Here is a 19,495-nt window from a genome sequence, read left to right on the forward strand (position 1 = left end):
AGTTTCACTCTGTGCCTGACCCCGGGAGTGTGTGATGGGACAGTGTAGAGGGAGTTTCACTCTGTGTCTGACCCCGGGAGTGTGTGATGGGACGGTGTAGAGGGAGCTTCACTCTGTGTCTGACCCCGGGAGTGTGTGATGGGACAGTGTAGAGGGAGTTTCACTCTGTGTCTGACCCCGGGAGTGTGTGATGGGACGGTGTAGAGGGAGTTTCACTCTGTGTCTGACCCCGGGAGTGTGTGATGGGACGGTGTAGAGGGAGCTTCACTCTGTGTCTGACCCCCGGAGTGTGTGATGGGACGGTGTAGAGGGAGTTTCACTCTGTGTCTGACCCCGGGAGTGTGTGATGGGACAGTGTAGAGGGAGTTTCACTCTGTGCCTGACCCCGGGAGTGTGTGATGGGACGGTGTAGAGGGAGTTTCACTCTGTGTCTGACCCCGGGAGTGTGTGATGTGACGGTGTAGAGGGAGCTTCACTCTGTGTCTGACCCCGGGAGTGTGTGATGGGACAGTGTAGAGGGAGTTTCACTCTGTGTCTGACCCCGGGAGTGTGTGATGGGACGGTGTAGAGGGAGTTTCACTCTGTGTCTGACCCCGGGAGTGTGTGATGGGACAGTGTAGAGGGAGCTTCACTCTGTGCCTGACCCCGGGAGTGTGTGATGGGACAGTGTAGAGGGAGCTTCACTCTGTGTCTGACCCCGGGAGTGTGTGATGGGACGGTGTAGAGGGAGTTTCACTCTGTGTCTGACCCCGGGAGTGTGTGATGGGATGGTTTCAGCTGTAGAGATGCTTCTCTCAGTGTCTGTGTGACTGACTGCTGAAGTGTCTCAGCCTGTAATGTAGACACTACTTTTTCCCATCGTTGCTGCCTGGCCTGCTGGGCTCCTCCAGCATTTTGTGAGTGTTGCTCGGATTTCCAGCACCTACAGATTTTATCTTGTCTGTGTAACTGTGTGTGTTTGCCTCCCTCTGCTGGTTAACCAGAAATCTTCAGCCGTTCGAAACCTGGGCTTTTCCCCTTTCGTCTGCTTCCCGGTCGCTCTGCCTTGCAGACCAGGATCCCAGCTCCTTCACTGCTTTCTGTATCCCAGCAGACTATACTCTGGACGAACGAGTTCGTACAAGAACTCCAAGCATTGTGTGTGTTTGTGTAAGGTGAGACTGCAGAAAGCACGAGGAACAGTTTAATCTGACCTGCTGAAATTGGCTGCTTTGGTAGATATCTACCTACAGAAAAGATCAATGAGATTGAAAAAGTACAGAGAAAATTTATAAGGATGTTGCCGGGACTTGAGGGCCTGAGTTTTCGGGAAAGGTTGAATAGGAACGGACTTTATTCCTGGAGCGTAGGAGTTTGAGGGCAGGTTTGATAGAGTTGTACAAGCTTTCGAGTGGTATTGATAAGGCAAGTACAAGCAGGCATTTTCCCCAGGCTGGGTGAGACTAGAACTAGAGGTCGTAAGTCAGGGATCAAAGAATAAATATTTACCAGCAACCTCTTCGCTCAGAGGGTGGTAAGATTGAGGAACGGGCTGTCAGCACACGTGGAGGACAAGGGTTTGATTTCAACATTTCAGAGAAATACAGATAGGCTCATGGTTGGGATGGGTATGCAGGGCCTGGTGTGAACAGGTGGGATGAGCCAGAGAATCGTGCATCTTGGAATGGATTCTATCTGTGCTGTAGAGCGTTATGACCCTGTGAAAAGGTACGGAGGGATTAGCGCTCAGTGAGGTGCTGGAGAACTGGAGGGTGGTGATGTTAATCCTGTATTTATGAAGAGCTTCACAGTAAATTTCTCGGACCCTGGACCAATAACCGTAACACCTGCAGTCGGTAAGTTCCTGGAGGGTGGAGGGGATTCTCAGGGGTAAGGTGTGCGTTCATTTGGAAAGACGGGATTGATTAGGGATCGTCAGCAGGGCGTTGTGTGTGGGAGATGATGTCTCGCGGATGTGATCGAGCGTTTTGAAGAAGTAATGAAGAAGTTTGATGAGGGCAGAGCGGTGGATATGCCCCATGTGCATTTCAAACACTTCTGTTATAAGATCCTGCACGGGAGGCTGCTCCAGAAAGTCAGATCACATGGCATCCAGGGAGAGCTGGCTAACGAGATACAGAATCCACTTGTTGGTGGCAAGCAGAGGGAGACCATAAGACCATAAGACCATAACACAAAGGAGCAGAAGTGGGCCATTCGGCCCATCGAGTCTGCTCCGCCATTTTATCATGAGCTGATCCATTCTCCCATTTAGTCCCACTCCCCTGTCTTCTCACCATAACCCTTGATGCCCAGGCTACTCAGATACCTATCAATTTCCACCTTAAATACACCCAATGACTTGGCTTCCACTGCTGCTCGTGGCAACAAGTTCCATAGATTCACCACCTTCTGACTAAAAAAATTTCTTCGCATTTCTGTTCTGAATGGCCGCCCTTCAATCCTTAAGTCATGCCCTCTCCTACTAGACTCCCCCATCATGGGAAACAACTTTGAGATGGTAGAGGGATACCTCTCAGACTAGAGGCCTGTGAAGGATGTTTCTCAGACTGGTGCAGAGGGAGATGGTAGAGGGATACCTCTCAGACTAGAGGCCCATGACCAGTGTTTTATTCCTCAAGCCCAGTTCTGGGTCCATTCTTGTTTGTCATCTATATCAGCGATTTGGATGGGAATGTACAAGACATAGAACATAGAGTATTTGAGCACAGTACAGACCCTTCATCCCACGATGTTGTGCCGACACTATAACCAAGATCAATCTAACCCTTCCCTCCTGCATAACCCTCCAGTTTTCTTTTTATCTGAGTGCCTATTAGGAGTCTCCTAAACATCCCTAATGTATCTGCCCCCACCACTGCCCCGTGGTTCCATGACTCTTCCGTTCTCTGGGTAAAAAACCTACCTCTGACATCCCCCTATACTTCCCTCCAATCACGTTAAAGTTATGCCCCCTCCATCCATTAGCCATTTCCATCCTGGGAAAAAGGTGCAGGCTGTCCACTCTGTCTATAAATCTTACCTTCTTATGTACATCTATCAATGGGTAGTAGGTTTGCAGATGACACTAAATAGGTGGTATTGTGGACAGTGAAGATGGTCATCAGGAATTACAGAGAATTATAGATCAGCCGGGCAAGTGGGCTGAGGTATGGCAGGTGGAGTTTAATTCAGACAAATGTGAGGGAATTGCATTTGGGAAGATAAGTAAGGGTGGGACTTGCACAGTGAATGGTAGACCACAGGGTGAGTTGCAGAACAGAGGGAGCTTGGAGTACAGGTACCTGGTTCCATGAAAGTGGCATCACAGGTAGACAGGGTGCTGAAAACAGCATCTGGCACACTGACCTTCATCAGTCAGGGCACCAACTACAGGAGTTGGGGTGTTACGTCACAGTGAAGGCTACAATTGGAGACTAGTGTTCGGTTTTGGTCGCCCTCCTGTGGGAAAATGTAAATATGATCACTACACTTAAAATATACAGACAGGTACATGGATGGGAAAGGTTTAGAGGGATACGAACAGGTACATGGATGGGAAAGGTTTAGAGGGATATGGACAGGTACACGGATAGGAAAGGTTTAGAGGGATATGGGTAAAATCAGACAGTTGCAATCTTCAGTGGCTGAGATGGGAAAGACAGCCACTGAAGCTTGTAACTCCTCTGGAGTTGTCACAGGTCTCTTGGTGGCCTCCCTCACTCATCCCCTCCTTGCACGGTCACTCAGTTTCTGAGGCAGCTTGATCCAGGCAGATTTACAGCTGTACCATATTCTTTCCATTTCTTGATGATTGACTCAACTGTACTCTGAGGGATATTCAGTAACTTGGAAATTTTCTTGTGTCCATCTCCTGACTTGTGCCTTTCAAATACTGTAACATTTTTGCAGAGTTGCTTGGAGTGTTCTTTTGTCTTCATGGTGTAGTTTTTGCCAGGATACTGACTCACCAGCAGTTGGACCATCCAGATACAGGTGTATTTTTACCACAATCAATTGAAACACCTTGACTGCACACAGGTCTCCAAAAACAGACCTCCATTTAACTGATTATGTGATTTTTAAAACTAATTGGCTGCACCAGTGATGATTTTGGCATGTCATATTAAAGGGAGCGAATACATATGCAATCAATTATTTGTGTTTTATATTTGGAATTAATTTAGATTATTTTGTAGAGATCTGTTTTCACTTTGACATGATAGAGTCCGTTTCTGTTGAAGTAGGAAAAAGAAGAGGGCATGTCCTGGGTGATGGGGCTCCTTAAGGATGGATGCCATCTTTCTGAGGCATCGCCTTTTGACGATGTCCCCAATGCTGGTGAGGCCGGTGCCCATGCTGGAGCTGGCTGAGTTTACAACTTTCTGCAGCTTTTTCCAATCCAGTGCAGTAGCCCCTGCATACCAGACGGTGATGCAGTCAGTTAGAATGCTCTCAATGGTACATCTGTAGAAATTTGCAAAAGTCATTGGCGTCATACCAATTCTCCTGAAACTCCTAATGAAGTATAGCTGCTACTGTGTCTTCTTTGTAATTGCATCAGTATGTTGGACCCAGGACAGATCCTCAGAGATGTTGACACCCAGCAACTTGAAACTGCTCCCCCTTTCCACGGCTGATCACTCAATGAGGACTGGTGTCATTTCCCTTCACTTCCCCTGCCTGGGATCCGCAATCAATTCCTTAGTCTTAGTAACGCGGAGTGCAAGGTTGTTGCTGCGACCAGCTGATCTACCTCACTCCTGTCCACCACCTCATCACCATCTGACATTTATAGAAGGTGTTTGAGTTGTGCCAAGCCCCACAGTTGTGAGTGTAGAGAATGGAGGGTATGATTGTGTTGAACGCTGAGCTGTAGTCAATAAACAGCAGCCTGGTGTAGGTGTGACTATTGTCCTGGTGATCCAAGGCCGATTGGAGAGCCAGTGAGATTGCATCTGCTGCAGACCGATTGTCGTAGTAGGCAAAAATGCAGTGGGTCCAGGCCCTTGCTTAGACGGGAGCTGATTCTCGCCATGACCCTTCATCACAGTAGATGTCAGTGCCACCAGATGATAGTTGTTGAAGCTGCTCACTTTGCTCTTCTTGGGCACTGATACGATTGACGCCCTTTTGAAGCAGTGGGAATCTCCGACTGCAGCAGTGAGATTGACCATGTCCTTCAACACTCCCTAGTTGGTTGGCACAGGTTTTCAAACTCCACCCAGGTACACCATCAGGGCCTGACACCTTGTGGGGGTTCACCCTCTCGAAAGATGCTCTGACGTCAGAGATGACGGGGTCACCCAGATGCTGCAGGGATTCACACAGCTGTAGTTTTATTCCCCCTCTCGAAGTGAGCATGAAAGAACGTTGAGCTCGTCTGGGCGTGAAGCGTCACACCCGTTCATGATGCTAGGTTTTGCCTTGTAGGAAGTTAGGCCCGCAAACCCAGCCAGAGCTGACGTACATCCGATTGTGTCTCTAACTTCAATCGGAGTTATTTTTTCACTCTGAAGATGGCCTTCCATAGTTGTACCGGAACTCCTCGTGTAGTTGTGGTTGACTGGGCTTGAATTGTATACATTTCATTGAATATACAGGTAGACTGATTGAATGTGGCTAGGTGCTGCGTTGTCTATAAAGTGGTGGAGGGTGGGTTAGTGGGTGCAGGCGCTCAACAGACTAACGGCTTGGGGGAAGTAACTGTTTGAGTCTGGTGGTCCTGGTGTGGATGCTACGTAGCCTCTTCTCTGGCGGGAGTGGGAGAAACAGTCCACGAGCCGGGTGGGTGAGATCCTTCATGGTATTGCTGGCCCTTTACCAGCACCTTCCTGTATATACGCCCTTGATGACAGGTAGACTGGTGCTGGTGGTGCGTTGGCCAGTTCCAATGGAGCCTTCCTGTCCGCCGCAGAGTAGTTTCCGCACCGTGTACTACTGCGGCTTGTTAGGGTGCTTTCTACTGCGGGTCCGAGGAAGGCTGTCCCTTCCCGACCTGGGTAACGGACTGGCACGTGATGCCCTTCTGGTTGCCGTCCGCAGAGATGCAGGATAACGGGAACAAGGACAAGGCTCCTGACTACGTAAGTGGGACCCCGAAGAATGTTGGGGGTGAGGATATCGAGCTGCTGGCGTTCCAGACTGTGACAGGTAAGACGGGGTGAGGTCTGCAGAAGGGAATGGGTGCGAGAGGGAGGGAGGGAAGGAGGGAGGAGGAGGAGCGGGTGAATCGTTTGCTCAAAGGCAGGAGGGGACACACAAGGGCATCTTGCCCGTGATGTGTCCTCCTCGCGGGCTGGCACGATAGCGCGACGCTTTACCGCGCCAGCGACCAGGGTTCAATTCCACCGTTGTCTGTAAGGAGTTTGTACGTTCTCTCCGTAACTGCGTAGGTTTCCTCTGGGTGCTCCGGTTTCCTCCCACAGTCCAAAGACGTATGGGTTAGGGTTAGGGTTAGTGAGCTGTGGGGATGCCTGCTGGCACCACAAGCGTGGCGATGCCTGCTGGCTGCCCTGAGCACGTCCTCAGCCTGTATTGGTTGTTGACACAAAGACACATTCCACTGTATGGTTCAACACATGTGACAAATAAAGCTTATCCCACTCCTGCCGCCTCCAAAGCCCTCACGATTTGACTGTGCTCCTGGGAAACTCAACAGGCAATCTTGAAGAGGTGACCTTGTTACTCAAAGAACTGGAGCTACTGGCCTCATGGCTCCACAGACCCGGGTCTGGTGGGCAAGGGGTGGGGAGGGAAGGGGACGAGTGGATGGAGGGTTAAGGATGGGGAGGGTACAGGGTGGATGGGGAGGGTAGGGGAGGTGGGGAAGGGTGGATGGGAAGGGGAGGGGATTTCTGTGACCCCCATCACCGATGTGCCACCCCCTTCCACAGGGAAATACAGTGACACCATCTTTGAGGACATGCGGGAACCCTCGAAGAAACCGCTGCACCTGAAGGGACAGATGAAGTACGTGCCCCAGTGGGATTCCCTCATCTTCCTCGGCACCCCCATGTGAGTGTGTGCCCAGGGTCCTGGGATCGTGCTGTGTAACGCCCTTGCCCCACCGTCACAGACAGGGCTGGTGGCACCTCCGTACCTGCTGCCTACACACGTGTGTATATACAGACACAGACACACAGACACACAGACACAGACACAGACACACACACAGACACACACAGACACACAGACACACACAGACACAGACAGACACTCACTCACACAGACACACACACACACACACACACACACAGACAGACACTCACTCACACAGACACACACACACACACAGACACACAGACACACACACAGACACACAGACACAGACACAGACACACAGACACACACACACAGACACACACACTGACAGACGCACACACACAGACACACACAGACACTCACACACACACACACACAAAATCAGAATTAATATCACTGGCATAGGTCATGAAATTTGTTGTTTTGCAACAGCAGTACATTGCAATACATTATAATAAAAACAATAAATTGCAATAAGAAATATATAAGAAGCTGCTCCTGAGACACAGAGTGTGTGTCTTCAGGCTCCTGTACCCTTGTGCCTGATGGTGGTGAGGGGAGGAGGGCATGACCTGGGTGATGGGGCTCATTAATGATGGACGCTGCCTCTCTGAGGCATCGCCTTTTGAAGGTGTCCTGGGGAGGCTGGAGGCCACGATGGAGCTGACTGAGTTTACAACACTTTGAAACTTTTCCAATCCTGCGCAGTAGCCGCCACCCCCTCCCCCCATACCAGATGAGGATGCAAACAGTTAGAGTGCTCTGTCTGGTACATCTGTGGACACACACTCTCACTCACACTCACACTCACACACTCACATTCACTCACACACACACACACTCTCACACACTCACACACTCTCCCACAAACTCACTCACACACATTCATTCTCACACTCAGACACACACACCCACACACACTCACTCACACACACTCATTCTCACACTCACTCTCACACACACACATGCTCACACTCACTCACACACACTCACACTCAGACACACACACACATTCTCAAGCTCACTCTCACACACACACACACACACACACACACTCACACAATCTCACACACACTCACACACACTCACACACACACACTCACACACACTCACACACACTCTCACACTCACACAGTCTAACATCATGGTACAGATCCCCCTCCCGTGATGCCTCACCGAGCACATCTGCCCCAGCAGCTGTGAAGTGCCTCTCCCTGTCCCCCTCACCCCTGGACAGTGAGGAAACACCTCCACTTGTCAACCCCTCGCTCTCCGCCTCACCGGACTCTGGCTGCACCAGGGAACCAGCGCCGTGTCCCCCCGGCGTAGGGGGCTCATCTCGGGAATGGGGGCAGATGGACAGTGGGTGGGCGGGAGGCAAAACGACGTCTCTGTGACGCTGCTGTCGGCAAACCGCTCACAGTGTGTGAGCAGTCGGGGCTCTGATGGGGGAGAGAGCTTTAAACACACCAGGAGTTTAATTCTGAGTACAAGGTTGCAGGTTGGGAAGACAAATCCAGACAGGACTTTCACAGCAGGGCCCTGGGTAGTGTAGAACAGAGCCCAGGGTGAGGGTGCACAGTACCCTGAGAGTGCACTTCATCAGTCAGGGCACCGAGTACAGGAGTCGGGATGTTATGTTGCAGTTGTAGAAGATGCTGAGGCTGTACTTGGTTGTGGTGTGTGCAGTTTTGGTCACCCTGCTGTAGGAAAGACCAGAAGACACAGGAGCACAATTAGGCTATTTGCCCCATTAAGTCTGCCTGCCATTCCATCACGACCGATTTATTATGCCTCTCAATCCTGTTCTCCCTATGCCTTTACAGTCAAGAACCTATCAATCTCCGCTTTAAACATACCCAATGACTCAATACTCCCAATGACTTGGACTTCACAGCCGTCTGTGGCAAAGAGTTCCACAGATTCACCACCCTCTGGCTAGAGAAATTCCTCCTCACCTCCGTTCTAAAGGGTCATCCTTCTATCCTGAAACCATGTCCTCCAGTTATAGACCCCCCCACTGCAGGAAACATCATCTCCACATCCACTCTGTCTCGGCCTTTCAGTATTCGATAGGTTTCAGTGAGATCCTCCCTCATTCTTCTAAACTCCAGCGAGTGCAGGACCAGAGCCATTAAACGCTCCTCGAAACATGAAACCTTTCATTCCCGGGAAAAGTGTGATCAAACTAGAGAGAGAGTGCAGAGGAGATTTACAAGGGTGTTGCCGGGACTCAGGGGACAGAGTTATGGAGAGGAAGCAAGCGGGGTGGGACTTTATTCATTAGCGCTTAGGAGCTCTTACAGAGGACTATAAAACCAAGAGAGGCAGACACAGGATGAATGCACACAGTCCTTTTCCCAGGGTTGGAGATTAAGAACCAGAAGGCTCAGGTTCAAGCTGAGAGGGGAGAGATTTAATAGAAACCTGAGGGTCAGCTTTTAGTCAGTACATGGAACGAGCTGCCAGACGAAGTGATTGCGGCAGGTACATTAACAACGTTGAAAAAGCACCTGGACAGGTACACGGATAGGAAAGGTTTAGAGGGATACGGACAGGTACACGGATAGGAAAGGTTTAGAGGGATACGGACACGTACACAGATAGGAAAGGTTTAGAGGGATACGGACAGGTACACGGATAGGAAAGGTTTAGAGGGATACGGACAGGTACACGGATAGGAAAGGTTTAGAGGGATATGGACAGGTACACGGATAGGAAAGGTTTAGAGAGATGGCCAAATGTAGGCAGGTGGGACTGACTTAGTTGGGAATCTTGATCAGTATGGATCATTAGGCTGAAGGGGCTTTTCTGTACTGTGTGACTCAATGAGATGATAGAGTGGGCCATAGGAAACATCTTAGAAGGGTATGGGTTTAACACCTACCTGTCCTTCTCCCTCAGAATTGAGACAGTGGAGGACATGATCAAGATGGGGGTTTACGTCAACGACCTGAACCTTCATGACTCCAGCCGGGAACTGATCCTTGCTGGAACACAGCAATCTGCCGAACTTCAACTTGCTCTGGACCAGGTGAGATACCGGAGAAGGAAACCTTCGTCGCTGTGTAGAACTCTGGTCAGGCCGCACTTGGAGTACCGTGTGCATTTCCGGTCACCCCTAAGAGAAGGACGTGGAGGCTCTGGGGGGGGTGCAGAGTTTCACCAGGAAGCTGCCTGGGTTGGAGGGTTTGAGCTATAAGGGAAGGCTGGACAATCTTGGGTTCTTTTCTCTGGAGCAGTGTAGACAGAAGTTTGAGAGACAGAGATAGAGCTGACAGCGCAGAATCATTTTCTCAGGGTAAAGGATACCTCATACCAGAGGGATTAGATTTAAGGTGAGAGTGGGGGGTGAGAGGAGAGTTAGGTTAACTTGGCATCATGGTCAGTGTGACATGGTGGGCCGAAGAAACTGTCCCATGTTCTTTGCTCAAGTCTTCAGAAAAACCAGTTCTCATATAATCAGTCCGAAGTTAAGAGAGTAACTTTATAAATAGTGATATCTCGAGGGCACCGACTCAAATCAGGAAACTGGTGAAGAGATATCGTCTGCAGTCAGGAATGATACTCAGGATGTGGGAGGAGCTCAATGGGACAGCCAGCATCCATGGAGAGGAATAATTAGTCGAGAGAGAACGTTCATCTCCATGGACAGGAATCATTAGTTGACAGAGAACGTTCATCGGGACTGGGGGTTGGGGGTGTTGCAGAAGCAAGAATAGGAAGGTGAGGGAGGGGAGGAGTACAAATTGATCAGTGATAACCGCCCCCTTCCTTTCCAGTCCTGATGAAGGGTTTTGGCACAAAACGTTGACTGTTCATTCCCCTTTATAGATGCCGCCCGACCTGCTGAGTTCCTCCAGAACTTTGTGAGGGGAGATGGTCAGTATAAAGAGGTGGAGTGGAAAGGGGCGGGAGGTGATGGGTGGATCCAGGTGAGGAGGGTGACAGGTAGATGGAAGATGGGGGAGTGGGGATAGTGACAGAGGCTGGGAGGTGATGGGTGGATCCAGGTGAGGAGGGTGACAGGTAGATGGAGGATGGGGGAGTGGGGATAGTGACAGAGGCTGGGAGGTGATGGGTGGATCCAGGTGAGGAGGGTGACAGGTAGATGGAGGATGGGGGAGTGGGGATAGTGACAGAGGCTGGGAGGTGATGGGTGGATCCAGGTGACGAGGGTGACAGGTAGATGGAGGATGGGGGAGTGGGGATAGTGACAGAGGCTGGGAGGTGATGGGTGGATCCAGGTGATGAGGGTGACAGGTAGATGGAGGATGGGGGAGTGGGGATAGTGACAGAGGCTGGGAGGTGATGGGTGGATCCAGGTGAGGAGGGTGACAGGTAGATGGAGGATGGGGGAGTGGGAATAGTGACAGAGGCTGGGAGGTGATGGGTGGATCCAGGTGACGAGGGTGACAGGTAGATGGAGGATGGGGGAGTGGGGATAGTGACAGAGGCTGGGAGGTGATGGGTGGATCCAGGTGAGGAGGGTGACAGGTAGATGGAGGATGGGGGAGTGAGGATAGTGACAGAGGCTGGGAGGTGATGGGTGGATCCAGGTGAGGAGGGTGACAGGTAGATGGAGGATGGGGGAGTGGGAATAGTAACAGAGGCTGGGAGGTGATGGGTGGATCCAGGTGAGGAGGGTGACAGGTAGATGGAGGATGGGGGAGTGGGGATAGTGACAGAGGCTGGGAGGTGATGGGTGGATCCAGGTGACGAGGGTGACAGGTAGATGGAGGATGGGGGAGTGGGGATAGTGACAGAGGCTGGGAGGTGATGGGTGGATCCAGGTGAGGAGGGTGACAGGTAGATGGAGGATGGGGGAGTGAGGATAGTGACAGAGGCTGGGAGGTTATGGGTGGAGATGATAAAGGATTACTGAAGGAGAGATCTGGGGAAGCATGGAACCAAATAAGGGAGGTAGATAGGGCAGATGGGAACAGTGGGGTGGAGAAAAGGTGGACCCACTGGGGGGAGTGTTTGGGTGAGAGGCAGATTGGTAGGGGAGGGGGACAGAGACAGGGTGATAGGAGCTTTGACTTAGACTTAGAGACTTAGAAACTTACAGGAAGGTCCTCCCAGCCCAATGAGTCCCAGTTGTGACCGACTAACCCAGGCCTTTGGAATGTGGGAGGAAACTGGAGCACCCGGAGGAAACCCACACAGTTACAGGGAGAACTTCTTACCGGAAATGGCAGAGGTTGAACCTGGGTCGCTGGTGCTGTGGTAGTATTACCAAACCACTGCATTACCATGACAACCCCTCCCCTGGGCTGGGACGGGTTTGGCAGGAACCCATGGATCAGAAGGAGAGCTGGGTGGGGGGAATGGTGGGAGCGGGTGATCAGAAGTTGGAGAACGCAGTGTTCATGCCAAGTGTCAAAAATGGTGAGCATTCTTAATTCCAAGATTTCAGTTTATTTTAGAGTACAAACAATCATACAACTGCTAAGTAAACTAAAAGAGCTGAGAAATGATCAAAGACAAAGGAATAACGGGTGGCGCTTTTGAAAAATATATCACTCTTATAGATAAGAGAAATTCCTTAGATAGAGATGAATTAGTTAATAGGCTACATAATTAAAAGAATTACATCACGTGGGTCATGTGCTAATACTCAGCCAATGAAAAAAGAGCAAGATGATAAAGGATTCTAACCTCACTTCCTCTGACCGTACGGTTCCACTCTCTCCGCACTAATCCCAAATTCCTATTCAACCCGCAGATAAGTGGGGTGCTGTAGTAATCTGGTGGACTAATCTCTATCTTGCTGGGGCCAGGCAACAACTGTCAGACACTTCCTCTTACTTGCCCCTCAAACAGGACCCCACTAAGGAGCACCAGGCCATTGTCTCTCACACCATCTCTGACCTTATTGACTCTGGGGATTTCCCATCCACTGCCACCAAACTCATAGTTCCCACACCCTGCACTTCCCGTTTCTACCTCCTGTCCAAGATCCACAAACCCGCTTGTCTAGGTCGACCCATTGTTTCTGCTTGTACCAGCTCCAATGAACTAATATCTGCATACCCCAACTCTGTTTCATTCCTCCCCCTGCCTGTCTCCCCCCCCGACCTGATTCAGTCCCTATACAATTCCATCCCTCATCAGGACGGCCCTAAAGCTCTTTCTGGACCAGTTCCCCTCTACCACCACTCTCCTCCATCTGGTGAAACTTGTTCTCACTCTCAATAATTTCTTCTTTGGCTCCTCCCACTTCCTTCAAACAAAAGGGGTAGCCATGGGCACTCGCCTGGGTCCCAGCTATGCCTGCCTGTTTATTGGCTACATGGAATAGTCTATGTTCCAAGCCTACACTGCGAACTCTTCCTACGCTACATTGACGATTGCATTGGTGCTGCTTCCTGCACCCATGCTGAGCTCTTCGACTTCATCAACTTTGCCTCCAACTTTCACCCTGCCCTCAAACTTACTTGGTCTACTTTTGACACCTCCCTCTTCTTTCTTGGTCTCTCTGACTCCATCTCTGGAGACAATCTAGCTACTGATATCTTTTACAAACCCACTGCTTCTCATAGCTGCCTGGACCATACCTCTTCCCACCCTGTCACTTGTAAAAATGCCATCCCCTTCTCTCAATTCCTCCGTCCCCGCCACACCTGCTCTCAGGACAAGGCTTTTCATTCAGGAACTACTGAGATGTCATTTTTCTTCAAAGAAAGGGGCTTCCCTTCCTCCGCCATCAATGCTGCCCTCACTCGCTTCTCTTCCATTTTGCATATATCTGCCCTCACCCCTTCTTCCCACCACCCTACCAGGGATAGGGTTCCTCTTGTCCTTACTTACTACCACACCAGCCTCCGCATCCAGCATATAATTCTCCAGAACTTCCACCATCTCCAACAGGATCCCACCACAAAGCACATCTTTCCCTTCCCCCCACCACCACTTTCTGCTTTCTGCAGGGATCGCTCTTTACGCGACTCTCTTGTCCATTCATCCCTTTCAAACTAATCTCCCACCTGGTACTTATCCTTGCAAGCGGAACAAGTGTCATACCTGCCTCTACACCTCCTCCCTCATCACCACCAAACAGCCCTTCCAGGTGAGGTGACACTTCACCTGTGAGTCTGTTGGGGGGTCATCTACTGTATTCGGTGTCCTGTGTATTGGTGAGACCGATGCAGATTGGGAGACCACTTCGGCAAGCACCTATGCTTCACCTGCCAGAAAAAAGCGGGATCTCCTGGTGGCCATCCATTTTAATTCTACTTCCCAATCCCATCCCAATATGTCAGTCCATGACCTCCTTTACTGCTGCAACGAGGCCACACTCGGGGTGAAGGAGCACCACCTTACCTTCTATTATGGTGGCCTCCAACATGATGGCATGAACATAGATTTCTTGAACTTCTGGTAATTGCCCCCTCCATCCCTCTCCTTCACCATTCCTGTTTCCTTCTCTCACTTTATATCCTTACCTGCCCATCACCTCCCCTTTCCCTTTCTTCCATAGTCTTCTACCCTCTCCTATCAGATTCCCCCTTCTCCAACCCTTTATCTCTCTTACCAATCAACTTCCCAGCTCTTTACTTCACCCCTCCCCTCTCTCAGTTTCACCTATCACCTGCCACCTTGTACTTTTTCCTCCCTTACCCCCACCTTCTTACTCTTGACGCCTTTCCCCTTCCTTTCCGGTCCTGATGAAGGGTCTCAGCCTGAATCATCAGCTGTTTACACTCTGCCTGGCCTGCTGAGCTCCTCCGGCGTTTTGTGTGGGTTGCTTTGGATTTCAAGCATCTGCAGATTTTCTTGTGAAGGTGATAAACTGCTAGTTTAGCTGCTATACCGCTTTCTGCCAGAGATTGTGAAAAACAAATGGAGTTTGTTAAAAAGTACAAATCTTATAAAAAGTACAAAGAAACAGTGGTTTCCAACAGCACATTCTCCCCATGATCACGTGAGTTGCCTCTCAGTGCTCTCAATAGACAATAGACAATAGGTGCAGGAGTAGGCCATTCAGCCCTTCGAGCCAGCACCGCCATTCACTGTGATCATGGCTGATCATCCACTATCAGTATCCAGTTCCTGCCTTATCCCCATAACCTTTGATTCCGCTATCTTTAAGAGCTCTATCCATCTCTTTCTTGAAAACATCCAGAGACTTGGCCTCCACAGCCTTCTGGGGCAGAGCATTCCATACATCCACCACTCTCTGGTTGAAAAAGTTTTTCCTCAACTCCGTTCTAAATGGCCTACCCCTAATTCTTAAACTGTGGCCTCCGGTTCTGGACTCACCCATCAGTGGGAACATGCTTCCTCCCTCCAGCGTGTCCAATCCCTTAATAATCTTATATGTTTCAATAAGATCCCCTCTCAGCCTTCTAAATTCCAGAGTATACAAGCCCAGTCACTCCAATCTTTCGATATATGACAGTCCCGCCATCCCGGGAATTAACCTTGTGAACTTACACTGCACTCCCTCAATAGCAAGAATGTCCTTCCTCAAATTTGGAGACCAAAACTGCACACAGTACTCCAGGTGTGGTCTCACCAGGGCCCTGTACAGCTGCAGAAGGACCTCTTTGCTCTTGTACTCAATTCCCCTTGTTATGAAGGCCAGCAAGCCATTAGCTTTCTTCACTGCCTGCTGTACTTGCATGCTTGCTTTCAGTGACTGATGTACAAGAACACCTAGATCTCGTTGTGCTTCCCCTTTTCCTAACTTGACTCCATTTAGATAATAATCTGCCTTCCTGTTCTTACCACCAAAGTGGATAACCTCACATTTATCCACTTTAAACTGTATCTGCCATGCATCTGCCCACTCACCCAACCTGTCCAAGTCACCCTGCATTCTCATAACATCCTCCTCACATTTCACACTGCCACCCAGCTCTATGTCATCGGCAAATTTGCTAATGTTACTTTTAATTCCCTCATCTAAATCATTAATATATATTGTAACCAGCTGCGGTCCCAGCACTGAACCCTGCAGTACCCCACTGGTCACCGCCCGCCATTCCGAAAGGGACCCGTTAATCACTACTCTTTGTTTTCTGTCAGCCAGCCAATTTTCAATCCATGTCAGTACTCTGCCCCCAATACCATGTGCCCTAATTTTGCCCACTAATCTCCTATGTGGGACTTTATCAAAGGCTTTCTGAAAGTCCAGGTACACTACATCCACTGGCTCTCCCTTGTCCATTTTCATAGTTACATCCTCAAAAAATTCCAGAAGATTAGTCAACCACGATTTCCCCTTTGTAAATCCATGCTGACTCAGACCGATCCTGTTTCTGCTATCCAGATGTCGTAACTTCATCTTCTATAATTGACTCCAGCATCTTTCCCACCACCGACGTCAGGCTAACTGGTCTATAATTCCCTGTTTTCTCTCTTCCTCCCTTCTTGAAGAGAGGGGCAACATTAGCCACCCTCCAATCCACAGGAACTGATCCTGAATCTATAGAACATTGGAAAATGATTACCAATGTGTCCATGATTTCTAAAGCCACCTCCTTACATACCCTGGGATGCAGACCATCAGGTCCCAGGGACTTATCAGCCTTCAGACCCAACAGCCTATCCAACACCATTTTCTGCCTAATATAAATTTCCTTCAGTTCATCCATTACCCTAGGTCCTTTGGCCACTATTATATCTGGGAGATTGTTTGTGTCTTCCCTAGTGAAGACAGATCCAAAGTACCTGTTCAACTTGTCTGCCATTTCCTTGTTCCCCATAATAAATTCACTGGCTTCTGTCTTCAAGGGCCCAATTTTGGTCTTAACTATTTTTTTCGTTTTCACATACCTAAAGAAGCTTTTACCATCCTCCTTTATATTCTTGTTTCCTCGCACATTACAAGGACGTATGGGTTGGGGTTAGTGAGTTGTGGGCATGCTGTGCTGATGCCAGGAGCATGCCAATACTTGCTGGCTGCCCCCCGTACAATCCTCACACTGAATTGGTTATTGATGCATTTCGAAGCGTGTTTCAGTGGTCCAAAGGCATGAGAGAGTAGCTGGCCAAAGTTGATTGGGAGGGGACACTACCAGGGATGATGGTGGAACAGCAGTGGCTGGAGTTTCGGAGGGGGGGGGCAGTTTGGAAGGTGCAGGATAGAAACATCGCAAAGATGAAGAAGTATTCTAAACACAGGATGGTGGAGGTCAAAGCCAAGGACATGGTATTTAATAGAGCAAAAATGTTTGGGAACTTAGAGAACTGGAAACCATTGAAAAACCAACAGAAGGCAATTGAACAAGAAAAGATGAAATATGAAGGGAGACATATTGTCAAAGACAATACCAAAAAGTTATTTTTCCAGATATATAAATAGTAAAAGAGACAAGAGTAGATATCGGACTGCTGGAAAATGACACTGAAGAGGTAAAAATTGCTGAGCCTCTGGCGATGATCTTTGAATCATCAATGGGGATGGGAGAGGTTCTGGAGGATTGGAGGGATGCAGATGTTGTTCCTTTATTCAAGAAAGGGAGTAGAGATAGCCCAGGAAATTATAGACCAATGAGTCTTACTTCAGTGGTTGGTAAGTTGATGGAGAAGATCCTGAGAGATAGGATTTATGAACATTTGGAGAGGTATAGTATCATTAGGAATAGTCAGCATGGCTTTGTGAAAGGCAGGTCATGCCTTACGAGCCTGATTGAATTTTTTGAGGATGTGACTAAACACATTGATGAAGGAAGAGCAGTGGATTTAGTGTATATGGATTTCAGCAAGGCATTTGATAAGGTACTCCATGCAAGGCTTATTGAGAAAGTAAGGAGGCATGGGATCCAAGGGGACATTGCTTTGTGGATCCAGAACTGGCTTGCCCACAGATGGCAAAGAATGGTTGTAGATGGGTCATATTCTGTATGGATGTCAGTCACCAGTGGTGTGCCTCAGGGATCTGTTCTGGGACCCTTACTCTTTGTGATTTTTATAAATGACCTGGATGAGGAAGTGGAGGGATGGGTTAGTAAGTTTGCTGATGACACAAAGGTTGGAGGTGTTGTGGATAGTGTGGAGGGCTGTCAGAGGTTACAGCGGGACATTGATAGGATGCAAAACTGGGCTGAGAAGTGGCAGATGGAGTTCAACCCAGATAAGTGTGAAGTTGTTCATTTTGGAAGGTCAAATATGATGGCAGAATATAGTATTAATGGTAAGACTCTTGGCAGTGTGGAGGATCAGAGGGATCTTGGGGTCTGAGTCCATAGGATGCTCAAAGCAGCTGCGCAGGTTGACTCTGTGGTTAAGAAGGCATATGGTGTATTGGCCTTCATCAATCGTGGAATTGAATTTAGGAGCTGAGAGGTAATGTTGCAGCTATATAGGACCCTGGTCAGACCCCACTTGGAGTACTGTACTCAGATTTGGTCGCCTCACTACAGGAAAAATGTGGAAACCACAGAAAGGGCGCAGAGGAGATTTACAAGGATGTTGCCTGGATTGGGGAGCATGCCTTATGAGAATAGGTTGAGTGAACTCGGCCTTTTCTCCTTGGAGTGACGGAGGATGAGAGTTGACCTGATAGAGGTGTATAAGATGATGAGAGGCATTGATCGTGTGAATAGTCAGAGGATTTTTCCCAGGGCTGAAATGGTTGCCAGAAGAGGACACAGTTTTAAGGTGCTGGGGAGTAGGTACAGAGGAGATGTCAGGGGTAAGTTTTTTATGCAGAGAGTGGTGAGTGCGTGGAATGGCTGCCGGCAACGGTGGTGGAGGTGAATATGATAGGGTCTTTTAAGAGACTTTTGGATAGGTACATGGAGCTTAAAAAAATAGAGGGTTATAGGTAAGCCTATGTAATTTCTAAGGTAGGGACATGTTTGGCACAACTTTGTGGACTGAAGGGCCTGTATTGTGCTGTAGGTTTTCTATGTTTCTAAAATGGGGGACAAGGAAATGGCAGAGGAATTTAGTAAATACTTTGCACTCGTCTTCACTGTGAAAGACACTAGCAATATGCCAGAAATTCGAGAGTGTCGGGGGCAGAAGGGAATGTAGTTGTTATTACTAAGGAGAAGCTACTTGGAAAACTGGAAGGTCTGAAGGGAGATAAGTCACCTGTATAGTATGTTTAATATCACAGTAATATTTGAGTAATATTGTGAACATTGTTTGATTAAGCGTTCTTAGTCTGTTTACATAATCCATTGTGTGTTTATGTAAAAGTATGCGAATGGTACATGTCATTACATCACCAAATTGTAAGTAAGTGTCTCCCTAAAGAAAAATGAGGTAAACACATTTTTCTGGGCTTGCGAGTTTTTCTTTCGATTAACTTCTGGAGTTACAAAAACGTGACAGTGGCAACAAGAAAGCTTTAAAACTCATCCAAGATGACTACTTACCTGTTGGAGCACAGCACGTTTTTTTTTCTCCAGGAGTGGGAGAGGGAGACATTCAAGAAAAAAAAAATCGCAGCACACGTTACTTCACAAGACGAGAAAGACAGTCAAGTTAAAAAAGGCAGAAAACAGATGAAATT

The 19,495-nt window shown here is 48.9% G+C and overlaps 1 protein-coding gene across 1 annotated transcript in view; it reads left to right on the plus strand.

Moving 5' to 3' along the window:
* LOC134337497 (soluble guanylate cyclase 88E-like) overlaps positions 1-19,495 on the plus strand; it is an 83,178-nt gene that overhangs the window by 39,839 nt on the left and 23,844 nt on the right. The window contains exons 7-9 of the mRNA XM_063032568.1: positions 6,025-6,132; positions 6,876-6,996; positions 9,928-10,057. Of these exons, the coding sequence (XP_062888638.1) occupies positions 6,025-6,132; positions 6,876-6,996; positions 9,928-10,057 (359 nt within the window). The remainder of the gene's footprint in view (positions 1-6,024; positions 6,133-6,875; positions 6,997-9,927; positions 10,058-19,495) is intronic.

Source organism: Mobula hypostoma, chromosome 2 (genome assembly GCF_963921235.1).
Source record: "Mobula hypostoma chromosome 2, sMobHyp1.1, whole genome shotgun sequence".
Lineage (NCBI taxonomy): Eukaryota > Metazoa > Chordata > Chondrichthyes > Myliobatiformes > Myliobatidae > Mobula > Mobula hypostoma.